General features: G+C 42.7%; 1 protein-coding gene across 8 annotated transcripts in view; it reads right to left on the reverse strand.

Annotated features, from left to right (window-relative positions):
- TBC1D1 (TBC1 domain family member 1) overlaps positions 1 to 22,270 on the reverse strand; it is a 224,477-nt gene that overhangs the window by 91,929 nt on the left and 110,278 nt on the right. For all 8 annotated transcript variants that reach the window (XM_075567919.1, XM_075567916.1, XM_075567934.1 and 5 more), the window contains 5 exons: positions 9,575 to 10,093; positions 7,360 to 7,449; positions 5,357 to 5,461; positions 4,142 to 4,274; positions 2,630 to 2,721 (listed from right to left, as the gene is read on the reverse strand). In XM_075567919.1, the coding sequence (XP_075424034.1) occupies positions 2,630 to 2,721; positions 4,142 to 4,274; positions 5,357 to 5,461; positions 7,360 to 7,449; positions 9,575 to 10,093 (939 nt within the window). The remainder of the gene's footprint in view (positions 1 to 2,629; positions 2,722 to 4,141; positions 4,275 to 5,356; positions 5,462 to 7,359; positions 7,450 to 9,574; positions 10,094 to 22,270) is intronic.

Genomic DNA, 22,270 nt, shown 5'->3' on the forward strand with positions numbered 1-22,270 from the left:
TTGTTCCACTAGGTGTCACCATAGCTGAACAAACATGTCATTAAAAACCACCTAATACAGAATACTCTCCTTAGCACGTAGAGGCAAGAAAACGCATCTATAAAAATATCAGAGCAATGATTTCTCCTTTAATGCAGGTATAAAAATATATATTTTAAATACCATTCATACATGGACGGTTTGTCAGATGAGTCGTCATTTGGTTCTCAGCCATAACATACAACAGATTTGTCTTTTCTGCCTCTATCCCCTACCAGTGCCACCGTAGCTCACAAACACACCAGGTCGACAAGACATGCAAGTTTTTTTTGCATAACCAAAATTCTTATTTGGCCATGCCTCACCATGACCTTGGAGTAGGTTAACTGAAGTGAGATGTAAAGAGATGGCAGGATTAAGTTCACATGGAGACCCTCTGCCTCATACACATATTTGGGAATTTCTTTTTTTAAGAAATCCACTCATGGGGAATATTCACTATTTCTCGAGCGGTAAAAATCTAATATTCATCAGTTTCAAAACCACATTTATTTACGAGGAATTCACATGGACTCTTCAGACACACACTGCTGTTTCTTTAAAATCACAGAAATGTGCCAATAACGTTTTAGGCGTTTTTGTTGCAGAACATGGAAAATTATTCTATTCCACCCTTTAAATGTAACAGTCCTAAATTACGCAGTATGACAAGGGATAATAAATACAATGAGTTAAGGCGAGGGAGCACTCAACTGGTCTATTGTCTACAACACATCAAACAATATATAAGAAAAGTAAATGGAGAGAAAAATAAAAGTTCACTTCACCTTTGAGAATAAACCCCTCACCCAAAATAACAAAGAAAGTAGCCAGAAAATGTGAGAGCCAACACGTAGACCCCGCTGTCATGGGAGAGGGGGTTTGGCCCGGAATTAAAGGGGTTACACCCCATTTGGCCACCCCCTGCTCTCACTTGGGAAGCTAGGGGTTAACTAGACTGTGGTCCAGTAATGTGTTTTTTTACCTTGCTGCAACATGAAAATATGTGTTCCCTTATTACAATGTATTATCACCATGTAAGTGTCTGCACCACACACACACTGGGGCTTAAGGGGTTGATGAGCTACAGTTTTAGGAAAATACAAATATGTGTGGTGTCTTTTCAGAAATATCTGGGCTTCAAAAGGCTTGATTGAAGTTGGGTGTGAAAAGTACAGAGGAGGTTTGGTGTATGTTAACACATATTTGCTGGTAGAGACAGGTAAGGGCAATGTCTGGAGCATTGGGTGTGAAATATAGCATCTGTGACAAACGTTCTCTACACAGGAGGCCCTGCTTCAAAGCATTTCTTGACAAGGGGTTTTATGGGGGCCAGGGGTGCAGTTACAGAAGGAGATATCAGAATGAGTGACCTTATTAAATATAAGAATACCATGAGAGGTCCTCGGCTGAACATGCTAAAAATTACATATGTGTATCCGTGGGACCGATTCTCAAATAATGATTACAGACACATGATGTCTAGCAGGTACTAAGAGACAGATATTAATATCTCTCTTAATTTTAGTATTACACGGTAATATTTAGTCTCATTGGGAGCGTCATGCGTGTCGGAATGTATTAATATGTCTCGCGTGCCAGTAAGTATTGCTGAACTGAAGTTATGAAGTTATTTAGATAGGAAAAGAAGTTTTTAAACATCCTGGGCTGGGAAGAGTTTTACTCTGGGGTAAGACTGTCAACCTCACCACTGATTTATGACTGGAATTGCATATAAATCAGTGTCAGTCCTATACTCAGTGGTCTTCATGTATTTTCATGATGTCTACATCTGAACATGTATTATGGAAGAAATTGTCAATCCTGTATCCTGATGGCTTTCTTGTCCAAACCTTTAAGTAAGTGTCTATATTTTGTCTGTTATTTGTATATCATGTGTGTTCACTTTTTCAAGGAATAAACTATATTTATTTATATCTCAGTCAAGTTCAGTTCAACCCAGGTATTTTTGGTGTATATTATAGCTTGTCATAAAGTTACCGTGACACCCGCTACCTAGGACATTCCTAAAAACAATTGATTAATATTGATGCATCTTTATCAATTTGCAGCAAGCGTTGGTGGTCTATATAAATATGTAATGTGGCCAACAGTGCAGATTGCAGCTCTTCAAATTAATATACAAATCCCTTTGATATCCAGTGATACTTTATCCAATAGTTTATACCACACATTTACTGTAGTTTGTGATACTGCAAAACCTTTAACACAGGTTCTCAAATTGTGGTATGCAGTTCGCCAATGATCATGATCTATATTATAATTAGTGTGCACACTATTATTACCATTAACACTTAAGTCACCAGGTGAAGAGACGCTCAGCATCATGTTGTTTTATTAATTAAAGTTGAGCTTGCAAGACTTCCTAAGCCTCAGAGATCTCTGAATTATGGCCTTGAACACCAACATCATCTAAAATTACGTAATAAACGTTATTGAAAAGTAGGCATCAAAGGTGCCAGTGAACATACAGGTGCATTACAGCAACACGCACTTTGCGTTAAATTCGTGGAAGAACAAATAGACCGTTCTTTTTTCAGATACATTTTTTCCAAGCCCGTGTACACTCGCCACAAGTTGCCTGGCTTACCTGTATTTCCTCAAACACGGACGCCTGCTCCTGGTTATTTAGTGTTGTGAGGTGCTTTTGCAATTCAAGTTTAGTTTTAGATGGAGGAAGCCCTAGTGGAAAGAAGACAGATACAAACATATAAACTATGGCGAGAGACTAACGAACATCAGATCTCTTTAATAAAAAAAAATCTATACTAGACACGCACACATCTGCAAAGAGATTCTTAAAATAAGGGACTTCTAATATTTTTCAAGTGAGATAAAGTGTGAACTCCTAATCAAATCGGAGTGTACAGTACTGTACTATGGAATCCGTGGTACGGAAGTAGCAGTACGTCCCAGCAGCAAAGTAAATTACCGCAAGTGCAGGGATAAGGACAAGTATTTTTCAATCATTTTTTAAAACTTTAATAATAGATCTTCAAAGTAACAAAAGGCTTTGTAAAACGTTAATCCACAGTTTGTCTGTGTATTGCTTCGTGTAAACTAATGAGGACTATTCAAAAAGAAACGAAGTTCCAGAAATCCAATTAAATTCGATAGACAAAGAAAAGAAAGAGTAAGTTTTTTTGCAGGAATCAATTAAAGTAATTTTATTACCCAAGGATGATTAATTCTTGCTAAGGATGAAAACTATATACAGTACAGATTTTTTTTGCCAGCAATGTGGGACTATAATCCTTTCAGGCAATTTGCTTGGCTACCAATTGCGACATACTGTACTTCTGTTAAATAATTTGGAAGATTGTACAAGTCTATGAAATATAACATTTCCCATTACTGTAATGTGGGCAAACATTAGATAGTGACTTATGCATCGCTGGAGATAATAATCTTGTTACTTGGCAGTAACAAGCAGGATAAATAATGGTCATCAATGGGGCCAAAAAAGCATGACAAATAACCCACAGCCTCCTCTACAATGATCTTCCCCACGTAAAAAGCATGTGGTAATTAATTGAAAGCGCCCTTTGCAAATGATTTCAAGTGTGTAAAAGACAGATCTAGAGATTATCAGGGATTGTTCCGGCACTGCTGCTCACCTTACACAGAAAGGAAAACCACCCACATTACCAACATTCTAAATGTTGCCTGGTCGCACATCTCCGGTTATTCCCGAGCTCCTCATCTGGCCACCTGTGGGCCGAATCTGGCCCGTGAAGGGCCTTCCAGTGGTCATGGAACTGGCTGCCTCTGTTTATTTCTTTGCAGGAGCTCAGGCGGCTGAACGCTATCTTCACACGGAAACTTTTAAGCCAATGAAATTCTAAATATTTATGCTAGACACACTCACACAAACTACAGTAGATGAAGCAATTCAATAACACTTTGCTGCCAAAAGAGGTCTGTACTTTGCTTTGAGATGCCTTACAGGAGCGTGTACCCGCAAACAGGTTGAAGTACTGAAGAAAATACGTTTCAGCACTTAAAATTCATTGGACTATTCATTTTTCAAGGATTGTTGACTTACATTATCACAGAGTAAAATCAGCCTGTTGCCTTACATGTAGTATTATCATGCAAGTACCTTCTATCTTTTCACAGAGTTTATGCATGCATTGCATGGGGCAGCCGTCACATAGCAGAGTTACAATCTTGGAGTTCTGTTGCACGGCTGCTACACTGAAGGCCTGCTTCAGCGTCAGCATGATCTCGTCCACCTAGAACAGCGTGGTTAGCAACAACAGGTTTAAAAATGGAACATCAACCAGGAAAAACCACATGACCCTCGCTTGGCGTGAGTAATAGCAAAAGGATCTTGCCTTGATGCCAGAAACGGCATATACTGCTGCGGCACAGTTTATTCGAGCATTTGCCCGTTCTGTGCCGCAGCAGTAGCTCTCCCTCCGATCGGGGCGCTCTCCCTACCGCTGCCGGGTCCGCCGGGTCCCCCGGAACCCCCTGCCGCTGTCCCGCGATCGCGGGACACCAGGGCTCCCTCGGGGAGCCCCTGGACACGCGTGCAGGGGGCGCACGCTCCCGATGACGCGTGACCGCGCGTCATAGCCGAGGGGCGGCCACTAGCAAGCCGGGAGATTTCCCGGCTTGCGGTACCGACCACACTTCAATAAAGTGTGTCGGTAGTGTACAGCAAGTTGCAGCCAAACATTTGACAATTTGCATTGGAAGCAAGTTTGCCCGGGTGCACAGAAACCGCACCCGATCAAGCATAGGCACAAATCGTGTTGCTTTTACTGAGATTTAACGGCTTTCCTAAATTTGTCACTTCTTTGCACTAGTATTGCACCAGGAAAGCAAAGGTTGGGGGTGTCTTTACCTCTAGCAAACAGGAACAAGTTTAGTGGTTTCATTTTATAAACTTACTGTAAGATTTATTAGAATACAGTCTATTATTAAATAATGATTACATAGATCTAGTGAACACACTGTGGGTGCAATTCATTATACAGCACCAATAATATTGGTGAATCGATTCCTATTTGAATGTAAAGTGTAGTGTAACATGAATTACATAGGTTATTTATTTCAAAATATGTAAAAAAAGAAAGGAATTATCCTACTAAAGTGGCGAGGGACCATTGCCACAAGGTGTGCTTACATTTTGCCATCATATAATTCAAGGGTACTTAACAGGTTTTTGAGATGTCCCTGCTTCAGCACAGATGGCTCAGAGAGATACCTGTGCTGAAGCTGGGATATCCTGAAAACCTGACCTGTTTGAGGGGGGTGGGGCTTGATGACTGAGTTAAGCACCACTGATGTAGTTAGTCAAGTATCTTACCAGTGCTTCATTTGTGCACTGAAACACATAGCACACAAAGTGGCAGCCTCCGTTCTGTAAAGGCTCCCTGCAGATAAACCCAAAGTGATCCACATGACGGATTCCCTGGGGGTAAAAGGACAAAAAAAGGATTAAAAGTGAACAAAAAAATAAATGGAATTGTTTATTGGTCACTGAATGTTTTGGTAAGCAAAACAGAGCTAAAAATTCTGCATAGCTTTACGAGCCCATTCTAAGCACAGACTCTGCTGAAAACTTAAAATTATCTCCAAGAACACGTTAAGATGGGTATATATATTAAAAAAGGTACTATTCAACAACTCTTATAATGCAATGTCTTTGTGAGTACACAAAGACAACACAAAAAGCCTCAGTGCTACATCCAATATGACAAATGATACAGCTAAATACTCACACGCCAAGGTATCCCCTTGTAGCCATGTGTAAAATTGGTGTACAGATCTCTCTCATGCTGAGCAGTAACTCCTGTTAAAAGGGCAGGGTTGCCAGTAGACATTCTGGAGGTTTGCCCTCACACCCATGTGTCATATGTAGCAAAGGAAGTGACAGCATGCTCTGTGTCCACTGTTAGTGACACAGAGGTGGGTCTTTCTGGAACCTATATATTACACCTCACTTCCTAAAGTTAGTAGTTCTGTCTGCAGTGTGTCAAGTGTTAAGTCAAGGCTGGGTCAAGTGTCTACAGCAGTTCAAGTCTGTCTGTCAGAGAGGCACGTGGCAACGTGACAAGCTGATTACACACTGTGTCCAGGGCCCGGCACAGCTGGTGGTCTCCCTTAGGGGAGCGGTGGAAAGACACTTTGACTAGAGAGCAGAAGGAACCTTCCTGGAGATGGACAACATGATAATGTGCGGCTAAGTGTCGGCCGCTATGATGGGCAGTCTGCCATGTAACGTGCTAATAAGGATGCCCTTGTTCAAGATACCCTTCTTGCCTGTGAATGGAGTTACTCAGGGAGAAGGTGCACCCAGGAGTTCTCTTCCAGAAACTCCTCCCTGCTATCGTGGGGATCTGGGAGGGATGGAGGCGCTGTACCAACTGTGAGTAGAAATCAGTACACTACCTCAGACACCTGTCATGGTGAAATCCCCACTACCAACACGCGGGAGACTCAGGAGTCCTGTGAGCCAGCAGGTGCACCACACTAAACTGACATGTAACTGGGACAGTTTCTCACACAGGGGTCAGGATCAGAAGGGCCCTGAGGGAAACACCGTTACACCCTCATTTGCAAGTCCTAACACTACTGTACCCGCAAAAAGCTCTCATAGCTCTCCCGCCATTAGACAGGTTGTCTTAATATACTTGTCCTTCACAGATGAGTAACAAGAACTGCAATAAAAAAAAGGTGGGATGAGAGAGCGTTAAACCAGGGAGGAGGGCTCAGAATCCCAGTAGCTCTCCTGTGGAGGTTTCAAGCGCACTCATGCAACCTTCGAAATAGCTGGTCTTATTACATATCTGTGAATGACCAGTCTATTCATGCAACTCTCCCTCCATTAGAGCGGTTAGGAGAGCTTTTTGTGGGTACAGTAGTGTTAGGACTTGCAAACTTAAAATGTTTTGGCCAAAGAATGTAACTAAATGCCCTTCACTTATGAAGAAATAAAAGTATTTAACTTTATATTTTGTCATTGGATGTAGCACTGAGGCTTTTTCGCTTTTGTTGTATACATAGTCACAATCTCAGTAGCACTCCTTTTTGACACAAATATATATGATGTGATGGGTTTGGGTTCTCAGCTTACAGGGGCTGTGCGTGTTCAAAGACAACTCAGTAAATGCGAACTAAAAGCCATGCTCGCTACACATTATACAGCACCATTTATTAGGTACCGGTTTTATTTTTGGTCAGGACTCCACCTGCATCAGTGATAAAAAGCCCATCTTCAGTGCCTATTGTTTCTTATTCGCACTATACAGTATAAAAGGTGTGCACCACCACTGAAGTTCCATTAGATTACCAACACCGTTACCTCACCTGGGAACAAAATGATATCTCCTTAAAGCTTTTTTCAATCACAATCCTTTTTGTGTCAGGGCTGATCATGTAAACCTGCGCCTGGCCGATCTACAAAACAGCAACAATAGGTTCATTACTTCTACTGAATGACTATATAAACATTAAGCACACACAAAATAATATCAAAATATGTATTTGTGTACCCTTTAATTGTACATTTACCAATGCTGAAATCTATACATACTTTGTGGTTCGTGGAAAAGTGTTAAGCCACAGTTGTGTGTATTTGCAGTGTATGTAAAAAAAGGTAGTGAATTAAACACCTCTGCACTCTGGGATAGTTTTTTATGGACAAAAAATACATTTTTGTTTAGACTAGCTTTGTGAGGCTGGTTAATGTAAAATGTATTTAGTTCATAAAACAGTTTGAGCTACCAGGAACCAAACTAGCAACTCTTAACCTAATGAACCAATTAGCCACACAAATACCTTTCAACTCATACTCCAAGTTCTCTGCAAAACTCGCACAGGAAAAGGTCTGAACGTTAGAGACCAAAGTGACAGAAATCCCCAAACTGTACATCAGCAGGTGTTACAATCGCGAGTACCTCGAGCTTTAAAATCATCTTTAATAAATGTTTCCCATCCATGTGGTATACACACACACCTCTTAAATACTTGAATGAAGTAACAAAAAAGTGAGAACATTCACCACCTTTAAAAATTGTAGGTTTTAAAATTGTAAGTTGGGATGTTTTAATTTATACAAAAAAAATAAAACAATTCAGTATAATTACCTGAAGGTGATATATTTATGTAACCCTTCCCCTCTGTGTGTTAGGGCCTTAACGCTGGCCCAGCAAGCATGAATACTGACTGTTAATCTAGATAGTAAGGCAGGGAACGCCTGGCGTGCGGGTGCCCCTCCCCCTTTCCTTCCTGCAGAGGGATATTTTTTTTTCTCCAAAAGATTAATATATATATTTTATTTTTATAGATCTTTTGTCACAGCCTTTCGACTGTGTTTTGGCGCCTGCCAAGCATGGAGAGCTGGGTGTAATGGCGCCCTCATTGGGGCTGGTGGAACAATTAAGCTGGTCCTTTTAAGGGCAGCAGTGGGAGTCACGAGCTACGGCGACCCAGTTGGGCTGCCTGCCTGGGGTTGAGGAAGAGTTTTGGTAAACAAACTGGTTTAAAATTAAATAAAGCTGTGGCCTGGTTTATCCGCAAATACTGTGCTTGTTGTTCTTTGGTGGGGGGAAAGTAAGCACTTAGCTCGCCATGTAGAATATTGAACTTCCAAACCTTATTAAACAAAAACAAATTGTGATATCCCCTTTTAAGAAACTACCTACCTTGTTAGCAGTGCATTGGGGAGAAACGCTATGGGCCATATTTATGAAGCAGTCTCCTTTCATAAGACTCTTCACAACCTGTTCAAGTCAATAGGCTATACAAATGTGTCTTCATAGCGGCAGAAGGGGTCTTCTGGCTAACGACTGCTTAGCAAATATAGATCTAAACATTTCTGAAATGTACCTTGCCCTGTAAAAACTGGGTGGTTCCATTATTCAGAAGTCATATTATGATCTAGAATTAGTCTAATCCGAAACTACCTGCCCATTCTAGTTTAGGTTGGTATATTCTCTAGCTAAATGGCCATGTCACAATCTTGTTTTGCAGATGTAGTCAGAATGTTATCCCTACAAACTGATACAGTACTATTATAATGTAGAATTTCCATAGGAATCGGTGGCAGCGATGACAACATATCCGATAATTATGCACCAGAGGGAACAATAAACCTCCTACATTTCTACAATCATGCTACAATCCTGCCAAGGAAGAACTCAAGGTATAAAGTATCAGAAATTCTAAAAGGGGGGAAAACCCCAGACTTTAATTTAAATCTGTTGTTCAAGGTGATGAGAGTATTACAAAGGCAGACCTCTATGGGCCTATAATGTTTGGCTGAATAAATGGCGGTTTAATAAAAAAAACACACAACATTGAAATAGATTGTCTATCAATACTAAAGAGTTTGATATAACGCTACGTGTAACATACTGCGCCTGATAATCCATTATTAAGCAGATTCGTGGAACCCGTCACTTTTTAGTTGCACTTTTTTTTTTTTTTACATGTTTTTAGGAAGAACTTACAGCCGGCTTCCTGTCGTTTTAAATCCTAACAAGGTTACATAAGCAGACTGAAATCAAACGTCCATTTATACCGTGAACAGCAGAGTCTGGTTCTCCTCCATGTCGGTTGGCTGTACAAAGCTGCGTCCCTCCCCAGCCCGGTTCTGTACATCCAAGGAAATGTCTTTTTCGTCAAAAGAGCCAGGAAGGCTGCACCGCCCCTCAATCCATTCGTGCTTAACAGTGCAAGTCGTCCGCAACCCCGGCTGGGAGTAGGATTTGCGGATGGGCTTGTTTCTGTCCTCATCGTTAAATGAGGAGTGGAAGACCGATCGCAATTTGTCACTCAAAGATATTCCAATGGTAGTTTCCGGTTGTGGGGGCTCCGAATCAAGTTCCTTCTTTTTGGTGCAGTTAACGTGGTTAAACTTGTCAATACACTCATCGATCAGCGCAGGAGGGGCTTTCTTATCAGCCACAATCACACGGCCACAGAACAACACCTCAAACTTTTTGGAGAATGCATCGTCCACCTCACACAGACGAGCCTGAACCTCCTCTTGTCTGGCCAATTTTCCAGCTTGTCTGATGGAGCCAATGATCTCAGGAACCTGCAAGAAAAGAGAGCAGTGGTTATTTTTTTCATACGCTGACAAAGTTATACTAGAGTAGAATATATACACAACATATATAAAGTATATTTGAGGAACGAGGTGTGGGCAGTCTGCATACCAACCCCGTTTCTAATGAGGCTTTAAAAATAATCAGCCCGTGGATCTGCATCCCAAAATGTGAAACACAAGGCTCTTTGGAGAACGTTGCAAATATTTTACTTATAAAAGGTTGGCTTTTGAAAAGCAGTTGAGCAAAATTTGGGTAGGATAATGTGGATTTTTAAAATATCTTGGCCAGATAAGCTGATCTGAAGTGTATTATAATTACATGCGAGTATTTTACAGAAAAGTTTTTAAAAGCCACATAATTTAAAGAGATGAAAAGCAATAGTCGTAAAAAAATATTTACACACTATTTTTAAGACTATGGCTGATCATCTTTTTCAACGTGGATTTGAATCCTTCAAATATCATAAGCACTGATGCGTTAAAAAGGAAACTATTGTTTCTATGGAGAGAGAAAAAAAAATCTTTCTTTCTACTACAATCCATATGCAGTGGATTGAAATGTTGTCATAAAAAGGGAAAAATCTCTATACGTTCATCAACATGCATTTTTAACATGGACGTTTATGGTTTTTCAAACATTTAATCAGAAGGCAGCAAAGTATCTTAAAGGGTTTCTAAGAAGAAGAAAACACACAGTATGGTTTTGCCACACTTAATTTGCAGTTTTATTAAAACTATACAGTAAGAACTTGTTATCCAGATGTCTATTTTTTTTTTTACCACTGCATTAAAGCAGCAGTTCAAGCAATATCCTACATGTGTTTTTTTTTAATAAGTCAGTTCTGTACTATGAGAAAATACGTGTAGCATTTAAAAAAACAAAACAAAAAAAAATAGAATGTTTTAAAGACATTTGTAATGTTTCTAATGTAGGAAGCATTTCCAAAGTGACGGCCCCTTCCCCTTCTGATAGGCTCTTGAGCCCATCCCTCTCTCTAGCAGTGAACCAATTGTATCTAGTAACTGCCCAGTCAATCAAATTCCAGGACTACATTGCCCAAAATGCTGTGCAAAAACTGAATTAAATAACCCTGAGCAAGCAATCTATTACAGGAAAATGGACCAATCTACAGCTTAGCTAATCACTTGTCAGTGTGCATATAGTATTGATGCACATATTGAATGGGGAGGGGGGAAAAAAAATATATATATACAGCTTGAACTGCAGCTTTAAGTAGTATTCTAGTAGTCTAAAGATGATATACAACCACATGTACATTCAATGAGTAATGAGAACACCCCCTTATAAGGTTACAATGCAAAAAAAAAAAAAAAAAAGGGGGGCTATTATCTCTGTTGGTATAGATAATTTGCACCAAACAACCTATTAAATGTTCCAATAAAGCACAGCCAGCTCAGATTTTCCTTATTTCTACAGCAGCAATATTTCTATTGGCCTTTGTTGTAGACTAGTATTTTAAAATGTATCGATGTAATCTAACTTGGCATTCTTAAAATAAACTGTTCACTTTAAATAAAAATGTTTTATTTGCAAATACTTTTACAACGTGATAAAACATTTGAATAAAAAGCTTACACTGGAGAACACGCAGATTCATTTTAATTTTCCATTCGTGCCAAAGCCGGGAGTTACAGTACACGCATTAGGGTTTATTCACTTAAGGGAGACAGCAACCTTTGCATTTTACCGACTACCCACTGGGTCCTTTCGTAGCTTAGTTCCTTAGTCAATATGCCATGATGGAGCTTCTATGTACTGTACTAGATGCATTTAAATAGATCACAACTCTGCTCCAGCACTGGAAAGCTGCTTCACATTATATTGAATAGATGTCAAAGGAGTCTCATTCTTCAAAGTTAAAATGTTCCCCTTAAAACACGGCTTTGGGTCCTGCGACCGTGACCGTTATAAAAGAACTCTAGAAGCAGTGAAATAAAGCAGCCAAAACACACAAGTCTCCTTTTTATACAGGGAAACTAAGCCTGGGGTGAAGGAAGCTGCAGATCTCCCATCTTCCAAAGGGACATGCTCTGCACAGGGCAAAGTTTTCCAGCCCGTTAAATATATCTGGGAAAACAGCAGGATGGGAGCATTTGTGTCTCTGGTTTAAATTTGATACCAAAATGTTTCCACTTGTGGGATTCACAACGCTCAGATAAGGAATATTAGAGCACAGTGTTAGCTGCTATTAAAGGTCAGCGGCAGTTAACACTGATTGAACACAGATATCCCTTATCAAAAGTTTTCGAATCCCTCCTTTGGTGTTTCGATCTACTGTAGACCATGACCAATTTGAGTTGCTCTTTTTTTGCCTCCAGGACTAAAATATTGTACTGCAAGTCAGGTCTCGCCGATCTTTAAAATAGCATCACCTCTTCCATTCTGCTGCGAATATATTTAGTTATACAACTGTCTATGCTGCAGATTTTCACCACTGTTTGGGTATTCAGATACAATAACTCCAGTCCCTTGCCTCTGCTGTACTTCAACAGTATTCACCAGTCTGGCACGGCTTTCTGTGGCATTAGGGTACACATCTTGGCATTACAAATTGTACAATACTTGAACCGTCTTTTAGTTTACCTGCAGTAAATCATTCATCATTTTGTTTACCCCTCACTGAGTACACACTAAGCAAACATGTTTTTTGGGGGGGGTTTTGTGTATCCATAGAGAAATATTCTTAGTCTTCCTTAAAATATTAATGTTGTATTTTTCCAATGTGGGCACCAGCAGCTAGTAGAAAGCTGCATCACCACTTTTATGACATCTCTTAAGTCCTAAAGCACGATCACACACACCACATTATAAAATATTTGCGCCAACCATAATTGAAATCTTTTTTTTTTTTTTTTTTTTGAAGTCTTATTTTAAATTGACAGTTTTCATAACAATTTTACATACATTTCTTTTACATTTTGGGATGGAAGATACGGGGTGGGGGAGACTGAACAAAAATGGTGAAAAATAATAGCAGGGGGAGGGGGGTGGTGGTTGGTACCGGAACATCTTCATACAATCAAATTAGCATATCGGTCTGCCAAAACTCAAACTATTACGGCCCCTACTTTTACATTGTTTTAGGTAGCATGGGCCTGGTCTGAATTACAACATTACTGTTGTCGTCGAGTTTATGCCTAAATTATCTACAAATAACAACAATGGATTCCAAGTTTTCGGAAAATTAGCACGTATCATTGATAAGACTGGTCAACTTCTCCATTTGACACAAACCATAATTTTGTCTTTCAGAATGGACGACAGAGAAGCCCAATGCTACATACAACATGACAAAAATACACAGTAAAATACTTATATATTCTCTTGAAAAAGGGTCATTCAGTTTAACCCTTTGGCCAAAGCGTTGTAAGCTTGTGAGCCACGACAACGCAGATACCCGTTCGCAAGTCCTAACATTACCAGATAAAATACTAATATACCTCTATTAGGATTAAAAGTTAGTAGGTCCTTTCATTCTACTGGATATAGATCCAATGTGGTCTTTCTCCTCCTAATAGAGGTAAATGAGCATTTTAATCGTCAGGGAGTGAACGACTGCCGGGGGAAGTTTATCTGTGGGTGGCCAAAGTAGATTGGCAATCTCTACTGGATGTATCAGTGCTGACTCAAGTGCTACCCACCTTCTCATGGCACCCACCTTCTCCAGACAGGGTTAGCGTGCCAAGCCACTAAGTAACCGGTTTGTGCCGCCTTATGATAGGATAGCAGGCAGGGTAGACCTAGGCCCCCCACCCTTGCTGTGTAGGTGAGAATTCCTTTATTTACTCTTGCCTTCTTTGTTGTTCCAAATAAATGTATTTATACGTGATTGAATGTTTAGTATATCAGAGTTGTTAATCTGTATAGGAAGAGTTTGGAATAGGTAGCGCAACCTGGGAAGGAAGTTCATTTTCACCAACTGAACCCTTCCTATCCAGGAGATATTAAAATTTGACCATTTTTTGAGATTCGCTTCTAGCATCTTAAGGAGACATGGATAGTTAGCCTTGTATAGAGGGGGATAATTTCTGCTCAGAAACACTCCTAGGAATTTTAAGGCCTGTTTTTGCCATTTAAAATCAAAGTTGAGCTTGAGTAATGTTGCCGTTTCTTCCTGGAGGTTAATTATTGAGGGCTTCTGGTTATTATTCATTTTGAAGCCCGAAAGCTTGTTAAAGTTGGCTGATCTGAGAACAAATTAGGGAGAGATGTCAATGGCTTAGCTGGTGTAAGAATAATGTAATCCGCAAACAATACCAATTTATAGCTTTGATCACCTAATTGCAGACCAGTAATGTTTGGGTTGCCAATGGCTCAATACTTAGGACGAATAGCAGAGGTGATAAGGGACATCCATGTCGCATCCCGCTTTTAATCTGAATTGGATCCGAGGAGGCCCCGCTACATATCACTCTAGCTGTGGGGTATTTATAGAATGACAATACTGCCCTGAGGAAAGAGCCCTCAAATCCAAAAGATTCCAGTGTTTCACTCATGTATTTCCAATCTATTCGATCAAAGGCTTTTTCTGTATCGGGCCTGAGAAGGTGCAAGGGGATTTTAGATCTTTAAGCGAGCGCTGTTGTAGCGACTATCCGTCTAATATTGTCGACAGCTGCCTGGCACCCCGGAATAAACCCCACCAGGTCACCATGTATAAGGGAAGGGAGAATTGTGATGAGTCTATTGGCTAGAATTTTAGAGGATATCTTAATATCTGAGTTGATTAGGGATATTGGGTGGTAGATCCCACAGATGGTAGGATCTTTGCCTTCCTTAGGAAACAAGGATATTGATGCCTGAAACATATTAGGGGAGAAGTTGAAAGAGGAGTCTACCAGTACTGAGTTAATACATTTAGCAAATATTTTATAGTAGATATTAGAAAAGCCATCCGGCCCGGGTGCTTTGTTTGGTTTCAAATTTTTTAATGACCAGAAGAAGTTCTTCCATTGTTATCTTTCGGTTGAGCTTTTGTTTTTGAATAAATGCTATTTTTGGAATATTTAAAGGAGGTAAGAAAATCTTTTGTTCTCTTTTCAGAGTGCATATCAAGCACAGCCTTCTTCCCATTATATAATTTAGCATAACAATTGTGGAATTCCTCCAGAATTTTTCCAGGGTTGGACGTTAAAAGACTTGATTGCTGTCGTATCGACTGTATCACTGGATTTGGTTGTACATTTCTTAGTTTAGTAGCTAAAAGTGTGTCGGCCTTATTGGCTTTTTCGTAGAACTTTCTTTTAGTCTACCTAATCGCCTGCTCAGCCCTCGATACCTGTAAAATATTAAGTGCCGCTCCAGTTTCTTTAAGGGTGTTCAGGTTTTTGACCGATTGATTCTCTTTATGTACTTTTATCTTCAGGAGACATATCCTCCTGTCCCGCACCCTCTTCCTAGCCGATGCGATCGGAATAAATTTTCCCCCTTATCGTAGCCTTATGGGCCTCCCACACTGTTGTGATAGATGGCACACTCTCCATATTAATTTGGAAGAAAGATTAATTCCCGACCTATGTCCTTCACAACCTCAGGGATTGTTAGTAAAGAATCAGTCTCCAGCTAGATCTCACTGAGCCATTGCCCAGTCCGTCTAGGTCAAGCTCTACTGGAGCGTGATCAGACCAAGTTATTGCATGGATCTTTGTGTCTCTGACTCTTGGCACTAGATTCAAGCTCACAGAGATAATCCAGTCTGGAATAGGATCCATGGGGACTGGAGTAAACCGTATAATCTCTTTCCAAAAGGATGAGATTCCCTCCAACTGTCTACTAACTGTAGGACCTCCAGCTCTTTTTTTTTTTTTAAGACTTTTGTCTCTGCTCCTTTTGCATATTTAAGCGTGGTTGGCTGGGTAGTCATCCAGTCTCTATCTTCATCCCACACGAGATTAAAGTCCCCTCCCATTATTATTTGACCTTCCGCTACTTTTGTAAGTGTGGCAAAGAAAGATCTCAAAAACTTTGTACTATTTTCATGTGGGGCATACACATTGGCCAATGTTATCTTTTTGCCTCGCAGTTCCGACCAGAATCAAAAACCTGCCTTCCCTATCAGGTTTTTTTATTTAAGTTTAAAGGGAGTTTTATTATTAATCAAGACTGTTACCCCTTTCTTTTTCACAGAGGCACCAGAGACGAAAGCCTCCCTATATCCCTTGTCCATAAATGTGGGTTCCACATCCTTCTGAAAGTGGGTCTCATGAATCAAAATTATGTCCCCCTTTTTCCTTCTATAATTTGACATGGCTATTTTCCTTTTCTTGGGGCAGTTAAGTCCCTTGACGTTACGGGATATAATCCTAAGGGCCATCATACATTAGGAGGGGGTTAGGTCCCAATGCTCAATCTTAATATATAAAATCGAATGGTTAGTGAGGTTAGTGCTATCTGCGGTGAATCGGATTGGTCCTCAGCCTCTGGCCAATCAGATTGCTGTGTGTGACGTCACCCAACTGCCACTCTCTTCCCCCTCGGCTCGCGCCACACACACACACACACACACACACACACACACCCACCCCTCTCTCTCTCTCCGGCGCTCATCTCTCCCGGATCTCTCCCCCCCTTCCTCCCTCGCGGCGCCAGTAGAGCTCCGCCGCTCATCTCTCCCTCCCTCCCGGCGCTCATCTCTCCCCTCCCGGCGCTCATCTCTCCCCTTCCTCCGCTCACGTCTCCCTCCCTCCGCTCACCTCTCCCGGCGCTCCGCTCATCTCCATCCCGGGGGAACAGGCAGCGGACCCCCTTCCTCCCTCGCGGCACCTCATCTCCATCCCGGGGGAACAGGCAGCGGACCCCCTTCCTCCCTCGCGGCACCTCATCTCCATCCCCGGCGGGGGAACAGGCAGCGGACCCCCTTCCTCCCTCGCGGCGCCTCATCTCCATCCCCGGCGGGGGAACAGGCAGCGGACCCCCTTCCTCCCTCGCGGCGCCTCATCTCCATCCCCGGCGGGGGAACAGGCAGCGGACCCCCTTCCTCCCTCGCCGCGACTAAGATGGAGGCGCGCCCGGAAGGACACCCTTCTTCCCTCGCGGCGCCGAGTGAGAAGATAGCGGCGGCCGGAAGTAGAGGTAGGTGTCGCGTGTGTGTCGCTCTAGGTGACGTGTGTGTGTGTCACTGTGTGTGTGTGTGTGTGATACTGTGTGTGTGTGTCGCCCCCCCTGCCTTTCACGCCCCCTGCCTTTCACGCCCCCCCCCCTGCCTTTCACGCCCCCCCGTGCCTTTCACGCCCCCCCCCCGTGCCTTTCACACCCCCCCGTGCCTTTCACACCGCCCCCTGCCTTTCACGCCCCCCAGCCGCCTTTCATGCCCCCCCCCGCCTTTCACGCCCCCCCCCCCGCCTTTCACGCCCCCCCTGCCTTTCACGCCCCCCCCCTGCCTTTCACCCCCCCCTGCCTTTCACGCCCCCCCCACTGCCTTTCACGCCCCCCCCTGCCTTTCACGCCCCCCCTGCCTTTCACGCCCCCCCCTGCCTTTCACGCCCCCCCCTGCCTTTTGCCCCCCCCTGCCTTTCACCCCCCCCCTGCCTTTCACCCCCCCCCCCTGTACTTACACCAAAGTAATGTGTAATGTGAATTAAAATTATATTAAATCAACGCTATCAAACGCACATTTCCCTCCAGCAAAGGAGCTTCTTCAGGGACAGATTTTTCTGGGGGAGAGAGGTCTGAACCCTTTTATACCCTTGCAATACCCTAATTGCACAATCAGTAGCTATCAGCTGTTGCACATGCGCACTGAGCTCACGCCCAAACTGACTCAATAAAGTGCTCAAATGCTAATAAATTGCAATATCAGGAGAATCCTTAGCATTGTACCTTTATTTAGCCGTGTTTCCATCGTTATCCGGCTGTTGGTAAAGTTTCTAAAGCTATAAATCATGAGCGCCGCATGGAGTGTCTATATTAGTCCGTGCGCATTGCGCATGCGTGGGCACTTAGACGTAATTCCACTTTGTTCCTTATACAATGCGCACGCGCAAGGACTTAGAAATTGTAGACCATTGTAACCCAGTCATTATGCGATGCGTGGGGACTTAGAAACAATTCCGAGGACTTAGGAATTATTCCATTCGTGTCTGTACGTATTGCGCATGCGTGAATACTTAGAAATTCTCCGCGATTTCTGGCCGTTAGTGTGGCGCATGCGCGGGGACTTAGAAATTATTACAGTATTTACCCAAACATAGTGCGCATGCGTAGGGACTTAGGATTTAAAAGATAGAAACAAATGCACATGGATAAGTTTGTAATAAAGCACATGCATAGGGTACTGACTATAGGTAGAGGATAAGGGTATATAGGACCTATATTGCACACTTAATATTGAGTGATTGTACAGATAAAATTGTTAACAATCCCCCATAAGTATATTATACTACACAATGTGTCAACTTACAATGCAGTGGTGGATAAGTCAATTAAACAATTCAAGAGGTATGACTGTATATATGCACAACATTTATTGTCTATACTCATTATATACAGCACATATACACACCTTACACAGATACTAAACCCACTGCTGGGTTTAGAACTTTAGTATTATAGTCACTAATCTTAATAATAATAATGCTACAATCTATTTAATATTTAATATTTCAATACCGAAAGCTGGAAATTGTCATAGTGGACAATGAGAATGACCTAACTGGTTGTCAGAGAAACCAGTAAAATGTATGTACACAGTGTAAATAGATAGAAGGATACATATGTCCGACCAAGTGACCCCCTAATCAAATAAAGGGTGTGAAGGTGAACCCCTCATTAAGACCATTAGGGCTCCTAGTTTTTAACTTGTAAATCCATTCTGCTTCGATACGAAGCAAGGATTGGTCAGTATTGCCGCCTCTCATGGGACATGTCAGCTGATAGATGCCCATGAATTTAATAACATTAATATCGCCATTATGACATTGTGTAACATGTCGAGCAACCGATGTCTCTGCAGAGTGTTTAATGGAGTTGATATGTTCAAGAACACGTCTGCGTAACTGTCTGGTTGTCTTGCCAACGTATCTCTTACCACAATTACATGTGATAAGATAGATAACGTTGGTAGTACGACAGTTGATGAAGCTGTCCACACAGAATTGTGAAGTATTGTCATGATTGGCGAATGCTTTACCAACGTTGATATGTCTGCATGCTTTGCATCCCTGGCAGCGGTACATACCTTTCACGGGACTTAACCAAGTGGTAGTCCTAGCCCGCTGGAAATGGCTATTCACTAAAGAGTCTCGTAGGTTCCTAGACCGCCTGCTGGTAATGGTGCGTCTAGGGCCTATAACCTTCACCAAGTCGTCATCTGCCTGAAGAAGATGCCAATGTCTAGCAAAGATCTTTTTGATAGCCCACCATCTTTTATTAAAGGTGCCAATGACTCTGATTGTTTTGTCCTTTGCCTTTTCCTTATTACTGGACAGGAGTGAGACCCTATCGCTGTGTAATGCCCGATGATAAGCCTTATTCAATGTTTTGATGCTATACCCACGGTTGAGGAACCTGGATCGAAGTTCTTTGGATTGGGTAGTAAATTCTTCGATCGTAGAGCAGGAGAGGAGGGTGCATGGGATATCTACTTATAAGGAAAGTATGGCAGTATAGAAAGGTGTGAGTGAGCAGGGGAGGTGTATAGGAAGGAGTGAGGGAAAGTGTATGAGAGAGTATAGGAGGGAGTGGGGGGAAGTGTATAGGAAGGAGTGAGGGGAAGTGTATAGGGGGAAGTGTATAGGAAGGAGTGAGGTGTGTGTATATATATACAATATATGTATCTACTATATATTTGTGAAATCACTGTATGTCTGCGTCCCAAGGGTCAATCGCATTGGACCTTGGGCCTGTCACTCCTGCTCAGGCCATGCCCGCCCCCGCACACCTCTCATTGGCCTACGTCCAACACCAATGCCACACTGTCCCACCCCTCACTGACTCTCATTGGCCTGCGTCCAATGCCCGCCCCCGCACACCTCTCATTGGCCTGCGTCCCACCCCTCACTGACTCTCATTGGCCTGCGTCCAATGCCCGCCCCCGCACACCTCTCATTGGCCTGCGTCCCACCCCTCACTGACTCATTGGCCTGCGTCCAATGCCCGCCCCCGCACACCTCTCATTGGCCTGCGTCCAACACCAATGCCCTAATACTTCCACACTGTCCCACCCCTCACGCTTTGCTTTTGCAACACCTAATCCTCTAATCTCAACCTGCTCTGGGGCCACGCTTCACAGCTATCAAAACCTTCACGTCTGCTACCACAGACTGCCGAATCAGGTACAGCAGTGTTTCCCAAACTGTGCGCCGCGGCGCCCTGGTGCGCCGCGGCTTGGCTAGAGGGGCGCCGCGATCAGGGCCGCCAGCAGCGGGAAACAAGGGCTGCTAGCTCATTTAAAAAAAAAAAAAAAAAAACCTGAGGGGAAGCAGAGGAGCGGTCACGTGACCGCTCCCATCCAATGGGCTGCAGCCTGCCCGGCATTGCAACTGCAGAGCCACCAGACAGCAGCAGCACCAAGGTGTGTGTGTGTGTGTGTGTGTGTGTGTGTGTGTGTGTGTGTGTGTGTGTGTGTGTGTGTGTGTGTGTGTGTGTGTGTGTGTGTAAAACGGGCTGCAGGGTGTGTGTGTGTGTGTGTGTGTGTGTGTGTGTGTGTGTGTGTGTGTGTGTGTGTGTGTGTGTGTGTGTGTGTGTGTAAAAAACGGGCTGCAGGTGTGTGTGTGTGTGTGTGTGTGTGTGTGTGTGTGTGTGTGTGTGTGTGTGTGTGTGTGAAAAACGGGCTGCAGGGTGTGTGTGTGTGTGTGTGTGTGTGTGAAAAACGGGCTGCAGGGTGTGTGTGTGTGTGTGTGTGTGTGAAAAACGGGCTGCAGGGTGTGTGTGTGTGTGTGTGTGTGTGTGTGTGTGTGAAAACGGGCTGCAGGGTGTGTGTGTGTGTGTGTGTGTGTGTGTGAAAAACGGGCTGCAGGGTGTGTGTGTGTGTGTGTGTGTGTGAAAAACGGGCTGCAGGGTGTGTGTGTGTGTGTGTGTGTGTGTGTGTGTGTGTGTGTGTGTGTGTGTGTGTGTGTGTGTGTGAAAAACGGCTGCAGGGTGTGTGTGTGTGTGTGTATATATGTGTTGTGTGTGTATATATGTGTGGTGTGTGTGTGTGTGTATATATGTATATATGTGTGTGTATGTGTGGTGTGTGTATATATATATATATATATATGTGTGTATATATATATATATATATATCTTAATATATAAAATCAAAGGTTGGTACTAGCTGCGGTGAATGTGATTGGTCCGTGCCCAGCCCGACTGTCATTGCCCAAGAGGTACGCCCCACGGTGACACACACCGCCCACACGGTGACACACACCGCCCACACGACTGTCATTGGCCAAAACTTACACTGACATCACTGACACACACCTACTTCACTGTCACACACTTGCACTGACAGCATACCCCCACAGAAGCCCTGCAGAGTCCTTGCTAAGTTCATCTCACACTCTCACCCCTGTGTGTGTGTACACACACACACACACACACACACACACACACACACACACACACACTCACACACACTTTACATATTAATATGCCTATTAATATGCCCACTTTAAAAAATATCTAAGTTCATCTCACACACTCACCCCTGTGTGTGTACACACACACACACACACACTTTACATATTAATATGCCTATTAATATGCCCACTTTCAAATTCCCCTTCCTACATATTAATATGGCCACTTTCAAATTCACCACTTTCTAATTCCCCTTCCTACATACTGTATTAATATGCCCACTTTTAAATTCCCGTTACACACACAGTCACTGTCATCCCATCATACACACACCACACACTCACTGTCATCCCATCATACACACACAACACACACTTGACATATTTAACATTCCCCTTTTTGTATATGTTCACACACACTCACTCTCATCCCATCATACACACAGCACACACTTTACATATTAATATGCCCACTTTCTCCATCCTGTGTAAACACTTTAAATCATAACCGCCAGCTTTACCTACGCACTTAATAATTGTTTTATAAAATGGCCGCAACACCAACTCACATGTGCGCTCCGCACATTACCTACGCAGTTACCAATTATTTTATAAAATTACCGCAACACCAACTGACATGTG

Source organism: Ascaphus truei, chromosome 1, assembly GCF_040206685.1.
Source record: "Ascaphus truei isolate aAscTru1 chromosome 1, aAscTru1.hap1, whole genome shotgun sequence".
NCBI classification, from domain to species: Eukaryota; Metazoa; Chordata; class Amphibia; order Anura; family Ascaphidae; genus Ascaphus; species Ascaphus truei.